General features: G+C 51.0%; 2 protein-coding genes across 2 annotated transcripts; both read left to right on the top strand.

The window, feature by feature from the left end:
- Nucleotides 1-4,943: 4,943 nt before the first annotated feature.
- Nucleotides 4,944-6,452, top strand: MGAT3 (beta-1,4-mannosyl-glycoprotein 4-beta-N-acetylglucosaminyltransferase; the record flags this gene model as incomplete). The annotated part of the gene is made up of 1 exon (XM_082006765.1): nt 4,944-6,452. One exon carries the CDS (start codon nt 4,944-4,946, stop codon nt 6,450-6,452), a length of 1,509 nt encoding a protein of 502 aa, XP_081862891.1.
- A 13,799-nt stretch (nt 6,453-20,251) lies between these two features.
- On the top strand, nt 20,252-20,464 carry MIURF (mitochondrial elongation factor 1 upstream open reading frame; the record flags this gene model as incomplete). The annotated part of the gene is made up of 1 exon (XM_082013145.1): nt 20,252-20,464. The coding sequence occupies one exon, from the start codon at nt 20,252-20,254 to the stop codon at nt 20,462-20,464; it is 213 nt and encodes a 70-aa protein (XP_081869271.1).
- Nucleotides 20,465-20,671: the final 207 nt, after the last annotated feature.

Genomic DNA, 20,671 nt, shown 5'->3' with positions numbered 1-20,671 from the left:
ACTTGACTGGAAGCTGATATGGACCTGCCTGCATTCAAACCACCTTGTACTGTGGCTCCCCAAGAACTTCCTGCTGATGTCCTCTTAGCTCGCAGTCCCTGAAAGCACTATGGCATCCTTCACGTGAGAGAAATGCAGAGCCCTAGCTACTTTCTGGTACACCCCACTTCTCTACTTTTCCTGCTGTCCAGCTTTGTTGGATAATCTTCTCCTCCTATGCTTAAGCAAAGCACAGTCCTGCTGCCCCTGAGGTAGTCACATTTCAATTGTAGACAAAATAGTAAGTTTTACAGTTTCTCTTTACTTCTGTGGGTTTTTGCAGGACAAAAGTAAACTTGCGAATTTAGAGTGTTTTGAGGTATTGCGACGCCAATGCATGTTGCAATTCCTGTGCCCTGTGGATGGCAGGTAGACCTAGTATTTCAGAAGTATGGAGCCTGTTCATTTCTCTCTAGCTGGAGCAGAGAGAGAGTTTGGCCCTCAGTGTGGAATGGAGGATGGAAGTCATGCTGGATTTTAATATGCTGTGTGAAAGAGATGCTAATTTGAATTGTTGCTTTGCGTTGAAGTGTCTGAGTGATGGGCAAATATGTTACTGCATGGGTGTTATGGGATAACTTTAGGCAGAGGAGATGAGCATCTCTGTACCAGGGGAAAAACAGGAGCTTTTACTCTTGACTTGTCCTCCACAGCAGTTTTTCCCCTGTAACCACAGGAAAGGTCTAGGGAGTCTTGAGTCCCGTGGCCTAACAAGATGGAGTGTGGGGTATCGTGCACCCAGCGGCCTGTTGCATGGCCTCTTGCCAGTGTCTTCCAGAAGAGAACATTAGGAATGGTGAACTGCCAGCTCTTAGCGGTGCATATCTTTCTCTCTGGCTCCTTGAAAAATCAGGATATGATTTCAGGATGGTATAAATCAACTGGTCACTTGATATAATGGCAGAGTAAAATGGTAACAGGTGCCTGTTATGCATACCACTTCTGGCTTTCCTCATTCTCTGAAAGTCCTTCCTCTGTGTGGTAGAGACATAACTTCAAGCGAGGAAATATCAAAGGGATCCCTTATAAAAAAGAAGCTTTCAGCTTGTCTTGCTGAGACTGAATGTTGCTGAAGTGGTTTATAACTGTGTGTTCCCTAAAGAGCTTTGTCTTAGGAGCTGACTGTCCATACTCCTCCTGGCTTTTTCTTCTACTTGAACATTAAAGCTTTACTTGCTGTTGTTTTTAACCTGACGGCAACTTGATCGCTCTCCCTGAGATCAAGTTGACTCCCTGACCCACCCCCCCCCCTCCCAAATTGTCAGAAGGGAAATCTCTTCTTGCTGTTTTCTATGTTCCTGGTAACTGATGGCTGCTTTGTGACAGAGCAGCTGGGCTCTTTTATGACAAGCTGAGATGTCTCCCAGACTGGTACCTCCTTTCTCGTTTCCACCACACACATATGTTCTGGATGGGGAAGGTGGGTAATAACGTCTTCCTCTCCTGCTGGCCTTTGTCTCCAATTAGCTACCACTCAAAGACACATCTTTCACTGCAGCGCCAGTTGGAGGATATGGGAAGGGATATGTGGGTGATGGTTTTTAGCACCTTGGCCCACCCAAGGGTGCATGAGTGCTCTCCGCTCCCTGGCAGAGGAATCCCTGGCATGTGAGAATGGAGGTGGCTCCCAGGGAAGAAGTTCTGAAGACGACACAGCTTTCTTCTTTGCTTCCCCGCTTTTAGGAGGGGATAGGAAACAGGTTCATGTTCCCGCTCCCTAACAAAGGCAACTGAGCAGTGAAAATTGCCTCCTGGGACATGTCAGCATCAAAACAGCAGAGGGTACTGCAGGGCCAGCTTGCTTTGGCAGAGCTGCAGGGGAGGGCTGCGCGCACCAGCCCGCTCTTCCAAGCGCAGACTGCAATAACAGGGAGGTAACGCAGCCGTGCGCGGACTGAGTATTGCCAGCGGGTGAAGAGCTGCAGAGCCATGTGCTGAGCCTGACAGATACTGTTGTATGCAAATGTCAAGTGAGGAAAATATGCTTTGCTTCCTAAAACCGTGTGTCCTGCTATGTCAACACAGCACATCACATCCCAGAAAGTGAAGCAGTTTGTTGAATGTCAAGAGTTATGGCCTTTTGTCTGGGAATGAACCATGGCATGCAGAGCATCACAGCCAGCTGGGAAGAAGGCGGACATGTGTGTGCCTTGTGTGACTTCTTCAGCACCTGCCTGGGCTGGCCCAGAGAAAACTGGCTGCTCTGCATTTGTGTGTCCTGTAGGAACTGGAGTGAAACCAGTGTTACCTGTCAGCTGTTGCAGTCGCCTTATTGGAGCAAGCCAGCTGTTGATCTCACCTGAGCTTCAGCATCTGAGAGTGAGCGACCTGATGTCTGGAGGTAATGCCTCGAAGAAAGCTCAGGACACCTGATTGGAGAGAGCTGTGTTAATTGGACAGGGAGGGATGTTTTTCTCCTGACAGCCAGTTGCTGCTAATTTAATGTTTTTGGCTACCTTGGGTCCTTTTCTTCCCCACATTTCAAGAGCAAAAACTGGTAACGTGAGGAAAAAGCACTGGATGCTCCTCTACTCTGCAAGTAATCTGACTGCTCCAGTGAGGCATGAATGGAGCCTTAAAGAAAAAAAAAAAGCCTGGACACAATGAGATTCTTCTCGAGGGCCCCTTGTTTTGTATCCATGAAGAAAGCTTGACAGCAAGCCCCAAGACAGTCCTTTATGTCTTTGAACAGGAGAACATGCAGCCCCTTCATGGCTGGACCACCACAGAAATGGCCTCCCACCAGCTGGGCCATGTCCAGGTGTGTGAGGCTGAGCCGTGGGGCTGTGGCAGGTGAGTGCAGGAGGCAAAGCCCTGCCCCACTGTGGCCCCCTGAGGAGAGCTGCCATTTCTTCATTCCCAGCCCACCTGACAAGATGGTCTCCTGGGGACTCTTGAAGCTTGGACCCTGCCCCTTTGCTAACCTGTGTCATGTCAAAGTATATAAAAAAACATAATAAACATTAACAAATAGGGATCACAGTCCTCTGTGTTTTGTTTTCTTTTAAATTTTTTTCCCCTCCCATGGCAATGCTATAACTTTTCTGCCAGCAGCCTGCCTCCCCCAGTTCAGAGCTTGATGTGGGACTCCTCATGCTGCCACCCAAGTGAGGGGGACGGTGTCGGTGGATGGTGGTTCTCACTGAAAAAGTGACTGCAAAGTGTCCAGAAACACTTGTTGCTGAGCCATAAGGTGTAACTGCAGACAGCCCCTCCACCAAAGTCCATGTTGGAGCTATCTGTAGAGAGCCAGATATGTTTTCCTTTGGGCAGTTGCCATCTGTCTAAATGCTTTATGGCTTTTCACTTTAGTATTAAATTCTCTCCAAGTTAATCAGTAAACACGCATTGCTGTATTTCACATAATAACCTCCAAAGCGGTGGGAGCGTGCTGGGTGCTTCTTCCCTCCACTCCCACAGCAGGACACGTGTTGGCTGTGAGGAGCCCTGGGGCAGGGTCATGGCACAGCCCCTGCGTGGGGCTGGGGGCATGGGGTGTCTCTCCCGTGCCCCCCAGGAGTGGGGACTGCCTCCTGCGAAGGCGTTGCTGGCACCGTTGCGTGCTGGGCAGAGGGTTTATCAGTGATGGTATGGGGTGTGTGGTGCCTTTCGCGAACTTTGGCCCTGGAAGGGGGACGGTGCCTGGGCGGAGAGCAGTCATGGCGGAGCGTGTCGTGAGGGGGCACAGCGGTGTGTGTTGTGCATGAGGCTCGGAGGGGGTCTCTGCCTCTTCGCCTGCCACTGCATGGAGGGCTCCACGCTCCAGGGAGGAGAGGACAGGACAGCCTCTGCATTGCAAAGGGCTTTTGGGTGACCTTGTTCCCCTGCCCACCTTTGCCCTAGACTGCAGAAGGCCTTTTCTCCTTTTCCTTGGCGAAACATTGGGTGAGCGTAATTTTTTTTCTTTCTTTTTTTTTTTCTTGTTCTGGATTGTAGTCTTCAATCACTTCTCTGCCTGACAGCAGCTCTGCTCCCTGCCTGGGCTGGAGGAGGGGAGATGGTGTAGGGAGAGATGAAGGCAATATTTCATGTTGTTTGGAGGAAAGGGCTCCGCACTGCTGTTTTTTTTTGCTGGCTTGACATGGATCCGTCGTGATGGCACAGTATTACCAGTGGAGACAGATAGATGTTTATTTTAGCCATCTTGATCCAGATGCAAAAAAATCTCAGCATTTGGTCCACAGAAAACAAAAAGCAAAGGGCAACATTTGGAGATACAGTGGACTAAAGAAGGACGGGAGAAGAGTAAAAGTGACAGAATCTTTTTTTTTTTTTCTTTTCTTCTGTTCCCCATGTGAACTTGGGTAGCATTTCCTAGGAGCAAGGGTGTGTGTTGAGCAAACACTGAAAAGATCTGAGGAGCGTAGGTGTTTTCCTGGTTCTGGCAGCCTGGTTAATGATCTCGGTCCTTTAAAACTGCCTCTTACACTGATTGTGTATCAGCTGCGTACCTCTTACTCCCCCTTGTCGCTCCTGCTCTCTGCTCTCTCTTCATCTTCCTTCAACCCTCTGGTGATGCAGGGCCTGAGGAGGCCTACGTTCATTCTGTGTCCATCAAAGAATAGGGACAAATCTGCCAAGTGCGGTGAGTTCACTAGATCATGAATTCCTATTATTCTGGATTTCCCATCTTTCTACCCTGTCAGCAGTGCCTTTTTTGTCTTTGTGAGGTATAAGACTGTGACTGATCTAGAAGAGAATCAGCTTGGTGTAACCCAGCTGAGGCAAAAGGCCCACTGAAGATGGCAGGGGGTGGGGTAGTTCTTGGATTCAAGTCTCGAAAGGTGCATGCTGAATTTGGACCAGCTTTCTGCCATTCACAACCTGTTTTTCTACCAGTGGTAAACTTTTTGCACCTCAGTAACTGTTGAATGTGACTTTCCTTTTCATGGCTTTTCCACAGGATGAAGATGAGACGCCATAAGCTCTTTCTGACTCTCTGCATGGCTGGTCTCTGCCTCATCTCCTTCTTGCACTTCCTCAAGGCCCTTTCCTATGTCACCTTCCCACGGGAGCTGGCTTCACTTAGTCCCAACCTCGTCTCCAGCTTCTTCTGGAACAATGCCCCTGTCACACCTCAGGTCAGCCCTGAGCCGGGGGGTGCAGAGTTCCTCCGCACACCCCTGTATTCCCACTCCCCCTTGCTCCAGCCCCTGCCTCCCAGCAGAGCCAGCGAAGAACTGCACAAAGTGGAGTTTGTGCTACCAGAAGACACAACAGAATATTTTGTGCGTACCAAAGCCGGCGGTGTTTGCTTTAAACCAGGCACCAAGGTGCTGGAGAAGCCACCCGTGGGAGGGAGGCCAGAGGAGCGAGCGGATGGCGCAGCCTCGGGGCGGCCGGCTCGCAAGCCATTGAGCGCCAGCGGGACCAAGCGGCGCAAGTGGGTGGAGTGCGTATGCTTGCCAGGCTGGCACGGCCCCAGCTGTGGGGTCCCCACTGTGGTCCAGTACTCCAACCTGCCCACCAAGGACCGTCTTGTGCCACGGGAGATCCCCCGGCGGGTCATCAATGCTATCAACGTCAACCATGAGTTTGACCTGCTGGATGTCCGCTTCCATGAGCTGGGAGATGTGGTGGACACCTTTGTGGTGTGCGAGTCGAACTTCACAGCCTACGGAGAGCCGCGGCCCCTCAAGTTCCGCGAGATGCTCCTCAATGGTTCTTTCGACTACATCCGCCATAAGGTGCTCTATGTCTTCCTGGACCACTTCCCCCCTGGCGGCCGCCAGGATGGCTGGATTGCTGATGATTACCTGCGCACTTTTCTCACCCGGGATGGCATCTCTCGCCTGCGCAACCTGCGCCCGGATGATGTCTTCATCATCGATGATGCTGATGAGATCCCGGCCCGCGACGGTGTGCTCTTCCTCAAGCTCTATGACGGCTGGACGGAGCCCTTTGCCTTTCACATGCGCAAGTCACTCTATGGCTTCTTCTGGAAGCAACCAGGTACCTTGGAGGTGGTCTCAGGCTGCACCATGGGGATGCTCCAGGCTGTCTATGCTACTGACGGGATCCGTCTGCGGCGCCGTGAGTACTACACCATGCCTGGCTTTCGGCAGTATGAGAACAGCACAGGACACATCCTGGTGCAGTGGTCGCTGGGCAGCCCCCTCCACTTTGCTGGCTGGCACTGCTCCTGGTGTTTCACCCCAGAGGGGATCTACTTTAAACTGGTGTCGGCCCAGAATGGGGACTTCCCCCGCTGGGGTGATTACGAGGATAAACGAGACCTCAATTATATCCGGGAGCTGATCCGGACTGGTGGCTGGTTTGATGGTACTACGCAGGAGTATCCCCCTGCTGACCCCAAGGAGCAGATGTATGCTCCCAAGTACCTTCTCAAGAACTACCAGCGCTTCCGCTACTTGTTGGAGAACCCCTACCGAAAAGCGGAGGGCACTGGGTGAGGCCATGGGGGCTCACGTGGGAAATCAGAACTTCACAACAAAGGGAAAGAGTCGGGTGTTTTTTTCTGTTCCTTTCTTTTTTTGTTTTCTTTGGCTACGGGTGGGGTGTGCCATTTCTCCAGGGTCTTTGCCCTCCCTCCCTTCCTTCTTTTTTTCACTTCATCCCAGGGTGATGCCTGGGGACATGAATTCCTCAGTCATGTGAAGGGAGGCCTGGGCAGGAGGAGGAGAGATGTTGGGGACCTGCTCTGGTAGTACTGTGAAGACTTTCCTGCATCTCCCAGGCCTCTCCTGCTGGCTGGAGAGAATCTCTGCAGCCAGCTGGTGGATTTTCCTCTGGGGGAGGCTGGGAGGGTCTCATTGGGAGAGAGGGCAGCTGTTCCCATCCACTCTCATCCTTTGTGGATCGGAGCAAGCACAGATGCGAGCCTGAGCTATTCAGTGAGCGTGTGAGTCAGCAGGCACAAACCGATGAGAGTGGTGACGTGTGCAGATGTGTGTCATGGGCATTTTTTGGATGGGTGAATGTGCAAAAGCATCTCAGTATGCGTTTATTTTTTGTATACCTCTATATTCAAAGACTATTTTGGGGAAGTGAAATCCTTTGCTTCCAAGGTGTTCTCCCCAGGATGCAGCCTCCTCCTGCAGGCTTAATGCATCTGTCCTGGGCTGTATCTTGCCCTGATGCTCTACCGATTCTGCAGCAGCAGATGGGAAGCAGCGGAGAAAGCTGTTTTCTGTTGTTTTTTTTTTTTTTAACTCCTTTTTTCCCCCTGCCCCCACAACACTGCACTGGCTTGGCCCACAGAAGCTGAAGCACCTTCCCTGCAGTATGTGCTTCTATCCCAGCTTCTACGTGCTGGGATAAGCTGCAGGGGACTTAATCAGATGGTGGGAGTGTATGTTTACAAGTGCATGGTTTCCTATGTGCATGAGTGCTTACATGCATGGTTTTGGTATGCATGTGGGCGTTTGTTACCAGTATTGTGAGGGAAGGGGACATAGTTGGGCTTGGGTGTGTGTGCTTTCAGGAAATGGTTGGGATCCAGAGCCACGGCCTCTGTCGCAGCATGGATGACTTTTTGGGGGATTCATAGGAGAAGGCCAGGGAGAGCATTGGCTCTGCATAGCAGTGCTACACACGCAGGACTGTTGCATGCCTCTCTGGTTGCCTCTGCAACCCTGTGGACTGTGCCTGTTGCAGGGTTGCTGCTTACATGTGCTGGCTATTCCTTCTTGCTTTGAGGTAAAAAGGAGAGGAGAAGGGCAAAGCTCTGAGTCAACATTGGGTGTTGTGGGGGAACACAAAGCCTGTCAAGGCACAGGATCCATCTGTTTGCTCTTAGGGTGTGAGGGAGCTCATGGAGAAATAGGCCATGGGCAGACTCCCCCTGGGGCCAAGAGACTGTTTTGGAACCATCATGCAATGGAGAGACCATGTGCAGCCCACATGTATGGCCTGGGCCATGCAGACAAGACCATGCAGAGGAGGGGGGATCTAGGAAGACACTAGTTGCAGCTGGTTGGGCCAGTGTCTGCTCAGAGTTTGCCCATGATGGGTAGTCAGGATCTGGCCTGTCATCGTATTGGACTGATTGGCTCATGTTCTAAGCAAAGAAGTGAGGATCATATGGAGGAGGAGGAGGAAAATGTTGGTGTAAGGAACAGTGATCCTGACATCAGGCCAGCTGTGCTGAAGCAGGAGGCTTTCCATTGCTGTTAACTCACTCCATCAGGGCTCCATATTCCTGTGTTGTCCAGCCCATTCCCATCCTTGTGCCTCATTCCTAGCTCTGTATCTCTCTTTTTCCCCTCTTATTCCCCTCTCTAGAGAAGTGAAAAACATCAACAAAAATAACTTGATTGCCTAAAAAGTCTGAGAGTGGAACAGAATGAAGATGAACATCTTTTTCTCATCAAACTGAGATGGAGTTCATCTTGGCTCCTTCCACATCTCATGTGTCATCATGCCTGCTTAGAAGAACTGAAGGGCCCTCTTTTTTTTTTTGTTTTGTTTGTTTTTTAGGTCACTCTTCTCACTTCTGTGTCTTCCCCACAGGTAGAAAAGCCCCTTTGGGAACTGAGTGGAGGGAGAAGCTTTGTTAGGTAGAATGCTTTTCCCCCGAAGGGAAGCTGTGGCTCTTCTAAGTCCAGACTTGTTGATGCAGCAGGAGTCATGGGGTCCTTGTGCCAAGTGGCTGCATGGTTGCCTTGGGCATAGAGAGATTATAGAGAAATGGGTACTCAGCTGAGAAAGGAGGTGCCTGAGTTGAGCAAGATGAGAGCAGTAGCACAGAGGCTGCAGCATGAGGGGAAGATGCTTTCCCCAGGGGCGGCCGGAGGAGAGCAGGTATGTTAGCTCATGGGATTCAGTAGCAGAAAAGCATGGAAGGAAGAAGCTATTTTTCATTTTTACTCTTGGAAGGGCACCTGAGGTCTACTCTCAGACCTTTGGCTTTGCCTTATCTCAGTGACAACAACACAAGCCCAGTGCCAGGCCTTGCTGAAGACAGGAGAGAAAGAGAAGTCAGTCTTTGCATGGGTGCTTTGGCAGCAGCGGAGCCCTGTGAAGCAGGGGCTAAAGTGCATGCGTGCTGGGGCTGCACCTCATTATCTTTTACAGTGGGAGCAGCCTCTCCTCTGATACAGCCCTTTCCGTGCATGGGTGTCCTTGGGAATTTTTAGTGCACTACAAGTCAAGTTTTCATTGCTGAGGTATGGCCCTTGTCTCTTGGGAGTTTCAGATGAGCTCACAGCTGCAATATCTGCATCTCTGATTCCTGAAGTACAGCCTGTTGCCTTCTCTCCCCTCTCCTCCATTATTTGCTCCATCGTTCTCCACCTCTCCCTCCGAATTGCCTCTCCCTTCTGCCCCCTTGGGCAGGAGGAGAAGGTCCTGCTGGAATAGCAGTGCTGGGACTCTTCTGCAGGACTCTGGCCCTTGCCTTCTCCTGGACTTACTCACTTCCTTATTCTTAGGAAATTAAATTTAAAGCAGACTTCTGTTGTGGTGGGAAGAAGGGGCTTTACAGATGAAATGCATTCTTTTTTGTTTCTCTTTGTCAGGAATCGTTTAAACATTTTTTGACTTAAGGCCAAACCAGTCAATGTTTCTGTCTAATTTGTCTGGCTAACCTTGTGTTTATTATCCTTAGGGAGGTAGAGTGCTTGTCATTAACAATCTTCCTTCTTGTCCCTGGAGGGGACGGGGACTAGCAAACTGACTTTTGCACAGTGATTTCCCAAGGTGGTGGCTTGCCCTCTGTCCAGCCTTGCCTGTACTGCTGTGCCAGGGCCTCCGCGGCCAGCGCAGAGCGGGTACAGCCACCCTCCCAGACAGCCTCCACAAGAGGGAACCCAAAAGCCTGTGGGTGTGTCAGGTGGTGAGAGAGGCAAAGGAGGAGGCAGGTTTGTATCAGATCCTCATTTCCCAATGCTGAATTCTGAGGTGAGCGTTGAGGCTCCTTGATCTTGTCTGAACCAGGTCCTGAGGTTTGAGAAGAGAAGGTCAAAAAAAAAAACCCCATCCTGCCCCTGGGCAGGAACTGGATCAGACCACCAGAGCCTGATGTCTGTTGGTTGTTGCAGCCATGAGCAGCAAAGCCACGTGCCCGCTGCCGCTCTGGGAGTGAAGCAGTCTGGTGGAGGGAGGGAAAGCACCCCGGACCTTTCCCTGCAGCCCTCTTCAGCTCTGTGCTTTTTCTTCCCCAAAACCTTTCCAACTTCAAATTAATTGGTGCAATGGAGGACCAGGTAGCAGGTGAAATAGTGTGGCATCCCCAAGCCACACACTCTTCCTTTTCTCTTTCTGTCTGCTCATCTCTGTTTTTGCCTTTCTTTGTGCTTCCCACCTAAAAAAGGGATTACTCCATGCATGGCTTTGGAGTGGAGAACTCCTCTTCCTCCTTCACCCCAAATAAAGGGAAGGATGTGGACCTGCAGCACGTGAGCTTGCTAAAGCAAAAGGAACAGGGCAGGTCAGCTGTCTTTGCCCCTCCAGAGGACAGGGGTAGTGCCATACCCAATGGACAGAAAAGTTGAGGTGGTTTTGTGCCTGTGTGGTTGGCATGAAGGACGACACTCAAGTCCACTATTGCCGTTGCTTTCTCTGATCCCTGTGTCCTGCTGAGGTGTTTGCTGTCGTGCAGCTTAGGCCAGCCTGCTCTTCATGTCTCTGTGGCAGGTAAATGAGGGGACCTTGTGGCCTCCAGGTAACATACAAGTGGGATGGAGGGAGAGTGTCAGAGCAGAATGGGTATTCGTTCCCCTCCACCGCCCTTGGTGTATCCTCATGGGATGGTAGTGTCTTTTCTCCTCCCGAACATCCCCTGGGCTCTGTCCCTGTCTCCCAGCTCCTTCCAGCAATCTCCACAGCTGCTATGCCTCTGCACTGTGAAGACACGTGTCCGGGGTCACTCCTGGTCTGATTAGTGAACACTGGTGGTGAAGAGGGAAGGGATGGCTCATCCTGTCTTCGCTGACCTCAAACCTTGTTGAGAAAAGAGGGAAGTGAGTGGGAGAATGGATCCTGAATCCCTCCATCGTTGTGTTCTCCCCACCCCCCCAAAAAGCCCTCCCTTCTGACTTCTGAGACATTGAACAAACTCGCTCTTATGGAAGGAGAGGGGGAGCTGGAGGTAAGGGGTGGCAGGAGGGGCTCGGATCCAGCACCAAGAAAGGAGAGGTGTTTCTAATGCAATACACTGACTTTTAAAGCTTTGAGGACTACAGATAACGGATTAAGAAGGGATCTGAAATACTCTTGAGACTAAGAATTCAAACCACTGTTTTTTCCTTCTTGTGTGGATGATGATGCAGTATCATCCTGGAGGTGGTCCAGCAGCACTTCCGAGCCTGGGGTCCACCTGGACCTACTGTTGGTGTTGCGCCTGGGGTGGCCCCAGAACACCCTGCTTTGGCAAAAGAATGCGTGGACTTGCCAAAAATAAACTAAAAGAAGAAAAAAAAAAAAAGGAAAAAATAAGAGCATCTGCAAAGCTCCTTTCCACTCTGTAATTTATAAACAGCAAGTAATAATGAATTTTTTTGTAAGGATAAATGAAATGTACATTCTTGAAATCATTTTCTCTGTAAATGGTTGGATTTCATTTCACCCTTAAAGGGATGCTTAAAAGGAGGAGATAATAATAAAAATAAAAAAATTTACAAAGTATGAAAGGAAACAAAGGTGTGTGTGTTTGTGTGAGCATTTATTTCTGATCACCTGGCAGAGGGGTTGCTGGAAAAAAGGGAGGGAAGTTGCTTCCCACCTTGGCAGGGCTGTGTCCCCGAGAAGGGAGATTGAGGGGGAGCCTGGCTAGTTTGGGGAATGATTCCTGATTTTGTGGGCCCAGGTCAGACCTAATCTTCTGCATGTTAGGTGAGTATGAGCACATACAGCACATTGTTCCCCACATGAGTGGGGAACGATGGCTGCCAAGCAGCTCATAGAAGAGCTGGTGGATGTGGGAACCAGCATCACCACTCATGAAATGGTCCCCTGTCACCATCTCCCCTCCCTTGGATGCATCCACTTTTTCAAGTAAAGTTGTGGAAACCCTGGAACCCCAAATTAAACTTCCCCACTGCAGAAATGTCTCTGTGGAGGATTACTTTTGGCATGCTGCATGAGAGAACATGACCTCCTCCTTTTAGCTTATTTTTAAACCATCTCGTGTAATTTTGGCTGTTGCTGTTAGTATCAAAGCCCAGTCTTGCTCTGAATTCTCTTAAGCATCTGGCCTCAGCAGTGCCTTTGGAAAGGGTTTTTCACAAGCTCGTGCCAGTCTACAGCTAATTTCACTTTTTACTTTAAGTGCTTCAGATTTATTCCTGGTCCCATTTAGAGATAGTGACTGTAAACATCATAGGTTAGTTTCTTTATAATCATTAGATCCAGCACATTCCCCCTTCTTTGTGTCTTCCCTGTCAGTCTAATGTTTTCAATTCTCCTCTTGTGGAAGGGTCTCCATCAAACTAGAGGCTTGCATTGTGCATTACTTAATGTCTTTCTGCTGCTTCCGTCTCTGGAACAAAAGGCCTGGAATAAACATGCCACTCAAAATTAACAATTAAAATTTTCTATTAAGAATTTTTAGCATTCTTAGTGATAGTTGTATTTTTGTGCCCGAATAGGAGATAATCTAAAAACAGATCATGCCAGAATGCCTGAACTTTCAATTTTTCAAGAGGGGAAGGTAAGTATATAAGCTTAGGCCGATAGCAATTTAGGGACACAATTTAAGAAATGAGAGCTGACTAGGTTAAAGGTTCTCCCATGTATTTTTCTTGCCTCCAACACGAAATCTTTTACTGACATTTGTATTACTTTAAGAACTATTGTAAGTGGCATTTCTTCAGTTTCTTACGAGATTTTTTCAAAGAAGGCATTGACAAAACCCAGGACCTTTTTCCCCAGAAAGCACAAGCTTCTGCTGCAGAAGCTTGAAGCGCCTCTGTGAGTGACGGGTTGACTCTTCCGCAAACCAGTCCATGGTGGAGACCCACATTTGCAGGAGCAGTGCTGACAGCCAAGTGCGAGGGGCATGTGGCTCCACCATGAGCCTTGTACACCATCTCTCAGAGGGTCCCTCAAGACATCAAAAAGGATCTTGATACATGCAGTGTGCATCCTGGATGTGGATATGGAGCCTTAAGCACAGTATTGAACCAGCAGCATGCAAGCCAAACGATGCCAAGTAAATCCCATGTGTTTTGCAGAGTTTCAGTATCCCAACGGGCATTATATAGCGAGATGCACCATGGACAGGCTCTGGCATGACCTGCCTGGAAATGAGATGTTTTCCCCAAGCTCTTGCTGTATGTCAGGGATGCCCAGTGCTCGTTGCAGGCACTGTGCAACACTGCTTGGTGGGGGATCACGGAGGGGCTTGCTCCGGCTGTTTCCTGATCGATGCCTGCAGTCCAGGGGATGGATGTGCTGTTTCCAAACACCAGGGTGCTTGGAAACAAAGCGACTTCAATACAAACTTACAGCACCATTTAGACAGCTGGAAGGGGGATACCAAGAGCCTGGCTTGCTGGCTGTTTGTTTTTGTTGCTTGGATACATTTGTTCCCTGTGTAAGGGCACGGCTTAATATGCTGCTTAGCGAGGACAGTTAATTTTTAATTATTAGTCTAATTTTATATATTTTTTTAAAATCTCACTGCTTTAGCGGCTCAGCTGAGGGAAGCAGTGAGGCTTCAGCTGGCTGGCAGGCAGCCCGCGGAGCAGCCAGAGAGAGAGTAGTCCCAGCCCTGGAGAGTGTCACCAGCAAATGGCTTCATGCTCACGTGCCTGCAGCTGCAGGCGCTGGCTGCCCTGCTTTCCAGAGCACAGCGACGGAGAGGATTTGGCCACAGCCATGGCAAAAAGGAGGCATATTCTTGCTCCTGGCAGTAGCACGTGTTTCTGTGGCTCACAGGCGCGCTCATACCCCAGCTGTGTCAAACCTTCACCTGGGAGCAAGCCTTGCGGGGCTTTGCTCTGACGCTGCAAAACGGCCTCAGAGGAGCCGTGCAAAACTGTCCCATCTGGAGAAATGGCTCCGGGTCACTGAAGTGAAAGGCTGGCATAAGAGATATCATCCGTGGATGCTTGGGAGAGGAGCTTGGCTTGGGGCCAGGCTGCTACTAGCTTTGCCTTTGTGGCTGCAGCAGGGAGAAGCACGGCAGCAAAAGGTTAAAGGATCAACCCACTTCAGCTAATGCTTGGGAAGCTACTGTAAGCATCTCTGAGAACCCCAAACACAAAGCTTTACCTTGGAACTAAGGAAAATTTGGCAATCCTGAATTTCCAGCGTTCTGGGCGTGCTTTTTTCTTTTAAGCAAAGTGAGAAGAGAAAAGAATTCTTACCTTCTTTTGAAATACATTATAGCTACGTAAGAATACAAATCTTTCAAGGCCATATCTCTCCTCACCCTGCCAAATTAAATACAAAATAAAACTTCATTGTCTTACTCTTATGTTTCCTGTGCCTTACGGCTTGAACTGTGGATTCTTTTGGCTGAAGTCCATCCCAGTAACGATTTAATTTGGGACCTACACTTCACCTTTCTAAAAATAAGGAAAACTGAGAAGAGCATCAACTAAGCTGTGCTGAATAAAGATCTAAAATGACTTCTCCAGGATCTCAAATTAAAGAAAATATGTTACCCAGAGAATGTATAAAATCAAATATTATAAGCCTGCCTCCATGCAGCAAATCCTTTCCTGGCATTTTAGCCCTCTTCTACAGTCTGGACCTTTTCCAAAGAGAGAGCAACAAGTCATCAGTCATACACCACCCCCCCCACCCCACCCCCCGCCCTCAGACACTTAGTAAGAACCAGGCACACACACAAAAATAAAAGAATGTAGAAAACATCTACCCACTTCTATTTGGTTCCCAGGGTTTTTAAAGCATTTGACTCAAACTGTTACCCAGAAGTGAATGTCAAACTACTGCAAAACCAGACAGATTTCCCCAAATGGGACAGAAATAAATCTATCTAAGGACCCTTGACTTAACAGGATGAGATGCGCAATAGGTGCCTTCACCTAGAAAAAGAAGAGACGCAGCAGGATATAGCAGCTCTGCCCTTATCAGGTTGTATATATGTTGTATATATGTACATGGGACCAAACCCCACATGATGCTGAGAGTCCAGACGCCCCTTACACAAGCCAAAATCCTGTGTTCGTGCTCGGAGGACCTCACCGCAGCATGCAGTGGGCGGAGGGGTACAAAAAGCCTGCAGTCAGCGTGTGCAGCTCTGCTGGGGGGGGGCTGGTGCCACCAGCTGCAAGCTCTCGGCTCTCTGCAGACAATTCAGCCACAGAAAGCCCACAAGGCTGTCAGAATGATGCAAAATGGCAAGAATAACAGCACTCACAAAAGCGGGGCCGCTGAATGGCTCTGGAAACCTTCTGCAGCACACAGCTGGTGCAAAGTGAAAAATGGCAGGGAGGGGAATCCTACTAGCTGGGGAATAAAAAAAAAGTCCCCATCAAACCCAGCCAGAGGGAAATTTGGTTGAAGAAACACAAGTTGTGCTAAGTATGAAGGTGTGCACAGACCAGCTGCAGAAATACTACAACAGCATTTTCAATTTGTTCAGTAATAAAACAGCTTCCTCACCGACTGTCAGTGCAGACCCTCGCAGCGCCAGCAGCTGTGCATCGCACAGAAGACCGCTTGCTGCTGCCAGTGCTTGCAGCCCACTGGGCTGCAGGGCTGGAGGTTGGGGACCTGAAAGGTCCCACCTGAGCAGCAGCTGGGCTGGGAACTTTTCCTTTTTTTCCCCCTGGCAAAAACATACCCTGAGTGTGGCTCCCCAGAGTGCCTAGTTATTCTCTGTCACTAAAATCTGGGTCTCGGCTGTAAATTGGGAATGTCCCTTGAAAGGTGGCTGCATGCCCGTGGTCTCTCCTCCTTCAGCACCCATCTTCCTTCCAACATGCACTCAACATCAAAGCTGCTGAGGGTTTGGGGAAAGAAGCCACCTGCACCACCCTTGGCCATCTGCCCCTCCTGGCTCATTGCAACCAGAGAGCAGGAGCCCAAATGCCATTATTCCCTGCAGTTGCTCAAGAAAAGTAAAGAAATAGGGCTGCAATGAAAAAGAAAACTTTTGAACAGAGTTAGACTGCCAAAATGCCTCCTGCAAGGTCTGTTTACTAGAAGACATTAAGGATATTAAGCCCAATCTCCGATGGCATTGATGGGTCACTACCCATCTTCCCTCTTGTGTTTTGGGATAGTTTTCTGGCTCCTGTAAGAGGTCAGCCTTCTGTTTCAATGTGCAGGTTTTTTCCTGGCCCTGCAGAGCCCCTCCAAGATGCCATTTGCAGCTCAGTGGGTCATGTTCATGTCCCTGCTACCCAAGGGGGGTTTGCTGGTTGGTGGCGGGCAGCACCGGGATGTCTACCTGGCTGGGAATGGTCCTACCCTTGCAAAATGGGTGATGGGAAGCCCTGGGGGTGGCACTCAACTCCCAGGAGCAGGGGCTGCAAGCTGGGCTCAGAAGCAGCAGTTCACTGGTGGCCATCAGGCCCTGTGGCAGTGGCCACTTGAGTGAGAGGACCAGCTGCAAGCATGAGAAGACCAGCAGAGGAGCGGTGGCTCTGGAGACTCCCAGGGAGGCGGGGGACAGGGCGGATGTCTGTGCCTTGTCCCAGGTAACAGCATGGGTTATTGTGCCCTGTCATCCATGCTGCCTTTGATATTTCGCAAGCGCACTTAATCATTTGGGGAAACAAAGGTTGTTATTGTTCTCCAGTCGCACAGCTAAGATGTGCTCACTCCTCTTCGCCTGCACCTCACCCCGTCAGGGCAAGTAAATTCCTTTTCTTGCAGGGACTCAGGCTGGAGGCACAGGGGACATCCCATTCCCAGTGGGTCCATGAGGAAAGAAGACACTAGGCAACAGGGCTTTGCAGGCAACAGGGCACCGGGGCCAGCATCCCATCAGGGCAGCACAAGTCTTTGGGGCTGCTGGGTGGCTCTCTGCCAGGGTGGCTGCATGCCATGGGTCAGGAGAGAAGCCAATTGGGTTGGGAAACACTGAGAAGAGAGGGGATGTTGCTTCACTACCTCAAGGAAGAGTTCAAGTTTACAACCCCTGGCATGTCACCAGGCATCTGGGTGCTCACACCGCAGCTAGGATGGCGTTGGTCATGGGTCACTCTGCTGTTGCACTCACCCTTCTCTTTGCAAGACAGAAGGGGCAGGTTGAACACCCATGCCCGCACGACATGGGCGTGGGGAGCCCACGGCAAGCAGCAGGCATGGTGAGCCAGCGAGTGGCCTCCCAGGAGAGGCCAAGACAGTTTGGAGGCACGCTGCGTGGCGTGGCCGAAGGAGTTCACAACACTCACACGCAGCTGCTGGCGGGGGGCCCAGGAGCTGGCGTCAAGCCTAGGGGAAAAAAACAGAAAGAAACAGTAAAACAGGCACAACCCGAGGGGGCCAGGCTGGGGATGGTGTGTTTATGGAAGCCCACAGTCCTCGGCTGCCATAGCAGGAGGGCAGCAAGGAAAGCCTGTCGTTGCACAGCCTGATCTGGCAGATCCCATTCATAGTGCATCAAGGGTTTGCTGCATGTAGCTGTGCAAATTTTGATGCAGACTTGGAAGTTTCGGGGACTGGGCTCATGAGTGCACCTGCCCAGAAGTGACAGAGCCCTGTTGTGAGGACTGAAGTATTTCTGTGGATCAACAACCCGAGGAGGAGGCAGGAAGCCATGAGGAAGGTTCAAAGATTGATTTCCATTCTGGCAGAATGTTAACGGTAGCAAATACAAATGCTGCCTCCGAGGTCCAGGATAGCTCAGTATATGAACTGATGATCTGGAAACAAAGATGAGCAGTATACCAAACATTTTTAGGAGATGACTCAAAGCTATTGACTCTTGAAGAGATCAGAAAGGACTGTAAATAAAATGCAAATGTGGCAAATGGGCAACAACACACATTTGCCAAGGCTTATCTAGGCATATGCAAAGTCAGAAAAGAGAAAACAAATTGCACCTAAGAATTAAAACGCCCCAGACAGTCTCTAGCATCTCGGGAAAGGATCTGGATGTCACACAAACCCTGGCTCTGTGAGTAGCTGCAGGTTAAAAAAAAGCATGCACAAAATATTAGCATGCAGAAGGAAGAAGAGGAGAATAATATGGAAAATATGATAATGCTATTATGTAAATCAGTAGCGTGGCCTCTCTGGGAATACTGTCTGCAGTTCAAGTAAGCCTTTCTCAGAAAGGACTGATTAGGGGCATGGCGAACTCGCTCACAAAGAGAGATCAAAACGATTGGGATTGTTTATCTCAGAAAGGAAATGAACAAGAGGAGATTGGCATGGACAAAGCCAGTCCGGCCAGTCTGGTTTTCTTCCTGCTCAATTCTATCACTGTCATATCTGGTGTCACTGAGAAATGCGTGAAGTGATGTGGCTTTCCTCTGTCACACATGGTTTTCTCTTTCACCATCTCCCCCATGGGAGGCACGGCACATGTGGTTACATTTTATATTTTGGTAGGATTTGAGGAGGAGATGGCTAATAATTACTCCCCAGAGTAGGCATATAGTAGAGAAGGTGAGAATGTAAAAGGGGAATTTGCACCTGGACAGAGGGGTGGAAAGTCCTGGCTTCAGGAGGCTCCTTCCATCTCCTTGGGCAGACCCCAGAGAGGCTGCCAGCTACTGCCCTTCTCCTAGAGACCTTGAGACTTCTAGATCAGGCCCTGGGGCTCCTTGGAGATAAATATAAGGAGCTTGAATTTGATAAATTATTCTGTAAAAAGCATCAGGGTAGTTAGAGGTACCTTCAGACACCCACTGCTCTCTGCTTACCCTGAAGCACCAAAGAAACCTTCTCTATTCACCTCCGCATCACCCTAGGCAGCCAGCACACAGAGCTGGGGATGATCATGACAGCCGGTGCTGTGGATGTCAACTAGCTGCAGCATGCTGAACTCTCCCCTTTCTTACACGAAGTCATTTGATGACATTCAGGCCTGTCAAAGCTAGAACGACAAAAGGAAAAACCTATTAGTGCTCCAGCTGTTCTGGGCCTTGTGGAACACACTCACAGGCACATGGAACCGCCAAGGCCAAGAACCCAGCCCATTTTGCCACAGCACATGAAGCCCAACTGCTAATGACACCTTCCATAGCGGAACAAGCCTGGTGTCCGGAGGTGTGTTCAGTGCTGGTGCCCACCCCGGCCTCGAGGGCAGCTGCAAGTCTAAGGGAGAAGCGGAGACTCCTGTCTTAGAGACTTCTCTAAGAGAAGGTGGGAAGCGGCTGCTCCATCCTGGGCTGTTCAGGCACAGCCTGGGTCCCTCCAAGCCGCACCGTGGGGGTCCCACTCACCCCCTGCTCCCCTCAGCCCTTCCCCACACCCTTTCAGGGTGTCCCCAGCACCCACCCTCCCCCAGCCTCTTCCCCACCGCCATCCCCACTGAGGAAGCTGGCTCATCACCGAAGTCATCACCCCTTGAGGGGCACGACCTCCTCAAACTGGACCAGCACCGGGCCCAGCCTGTCCTGTCCCAGCCCCAACTGGCAGCAACTGGAGGCGGCAGTCCTCCTCCCCGCCGGCAGGGGGCAGCCTCCCGGCGCGGGCGGGCGGCGCCGAGAGTCCCCTCCCGCTCTCCGTACGACGGTGGGCGTGGCGCCCCGCCGGCAGGGGGAGACAGCGCTCCGCCGCCACCCTCGTTCGTGCGCACGCCGGCCGGAAATCCTCCGCCGAAGGGGCGGTTTGGGCCCTGGCGAGCTTGCTCTATGATTGGCGGAGCCGGGGTCACGACTCGGTAGCAGATCGGCCATGTTGCCGGGTGACCCCGGGAGCGGTGCCGGGAGGCAGGCGGTGGTAGTGTCCGCCGAAGGGAAGCGGTTGTTGTGAGCGATTCAGAGCGCCTCCTTTTCCCCCTCCCCGGTCCTTCCCGGTGAGTGCGATGCCACCGGCTCCTGCGGGGCCTCTGGCGGGCTCGACCCCAGCACGGGACCCCGGCGACGAGCGGGTGCTGCGAGCGGCCCTGGGGCGGCCCCCCATGGGAAGGGCCAGGCCGGGGGGCCTGTCGGTTCCCTCGTAATAGGGTGTGCGGCCTCGCGCCCTTAGAGAGCCCGTTATCCCCGGTGCGCCGTTAGAGAGGCTGTCCCGTCCCTTCCCGGGCCACGGAGAACGGCGGTTTGTGGGGCCAGGAATGGAGACGGAGGCGGCGGCCGGTGCGTCCCTCGGGGAGGCAAAAGCTGACTCGGGTCCCGCACTTTGTAACCTTTCTCTAGGTCGCCTGTCCGCGCATCCGTCCCCCATGGCAGCGTGGTCCCGGGAGGCTGTTCTGACCCTCTATCGGGCTCTGCTGCGCCAGGGCCGTGGGCTGCGCTACACTGACCGGGATTTCTACCTTGCTTTCATCCGCCGCGAGTTCCGCAAGAACCGGGGGCTGCAGCGGCTAGAGGACAAGGAAAGACAGTTGGAGAAGGGGCAAGCTTTCCTGCAGAGCAAACTCGGGGGCCTGGTTTAGAGAGTCCCTGTAGCTCCTTTTGGCCCCACTTCCTTCTTCTTTCCGAAATTCCCTTGCCAATGAAAAGAGATGATTAACACTCCTTGCCCACCACTGTTGTGAAGAAATCTGGAAAGTGCTGCTACAGGCACCCCAGGAGGGCTCTCCTGTTCTCTTTACAAATGCATTAGGTCACAGGTACGTCATTTACAAAGATATAACCATGTG

This window comes from Phaethon aethereus, assembly GCF_964289735.1.
Source record: "Phaethon aethereus genome assembly, chromosome: 1".
In the NCBI taxonomy this organism is placed as follows: Eukaryota; Metazoa; Chordata; class Aves; order Phaethontiformes; family Phaethontidae; genus Phaethon; species Phaethon aethereus.
Note: the sequence above shows the minus strand (reverse complement) of the source record. Positions and strands in the feature narration are given on the sequence as shown.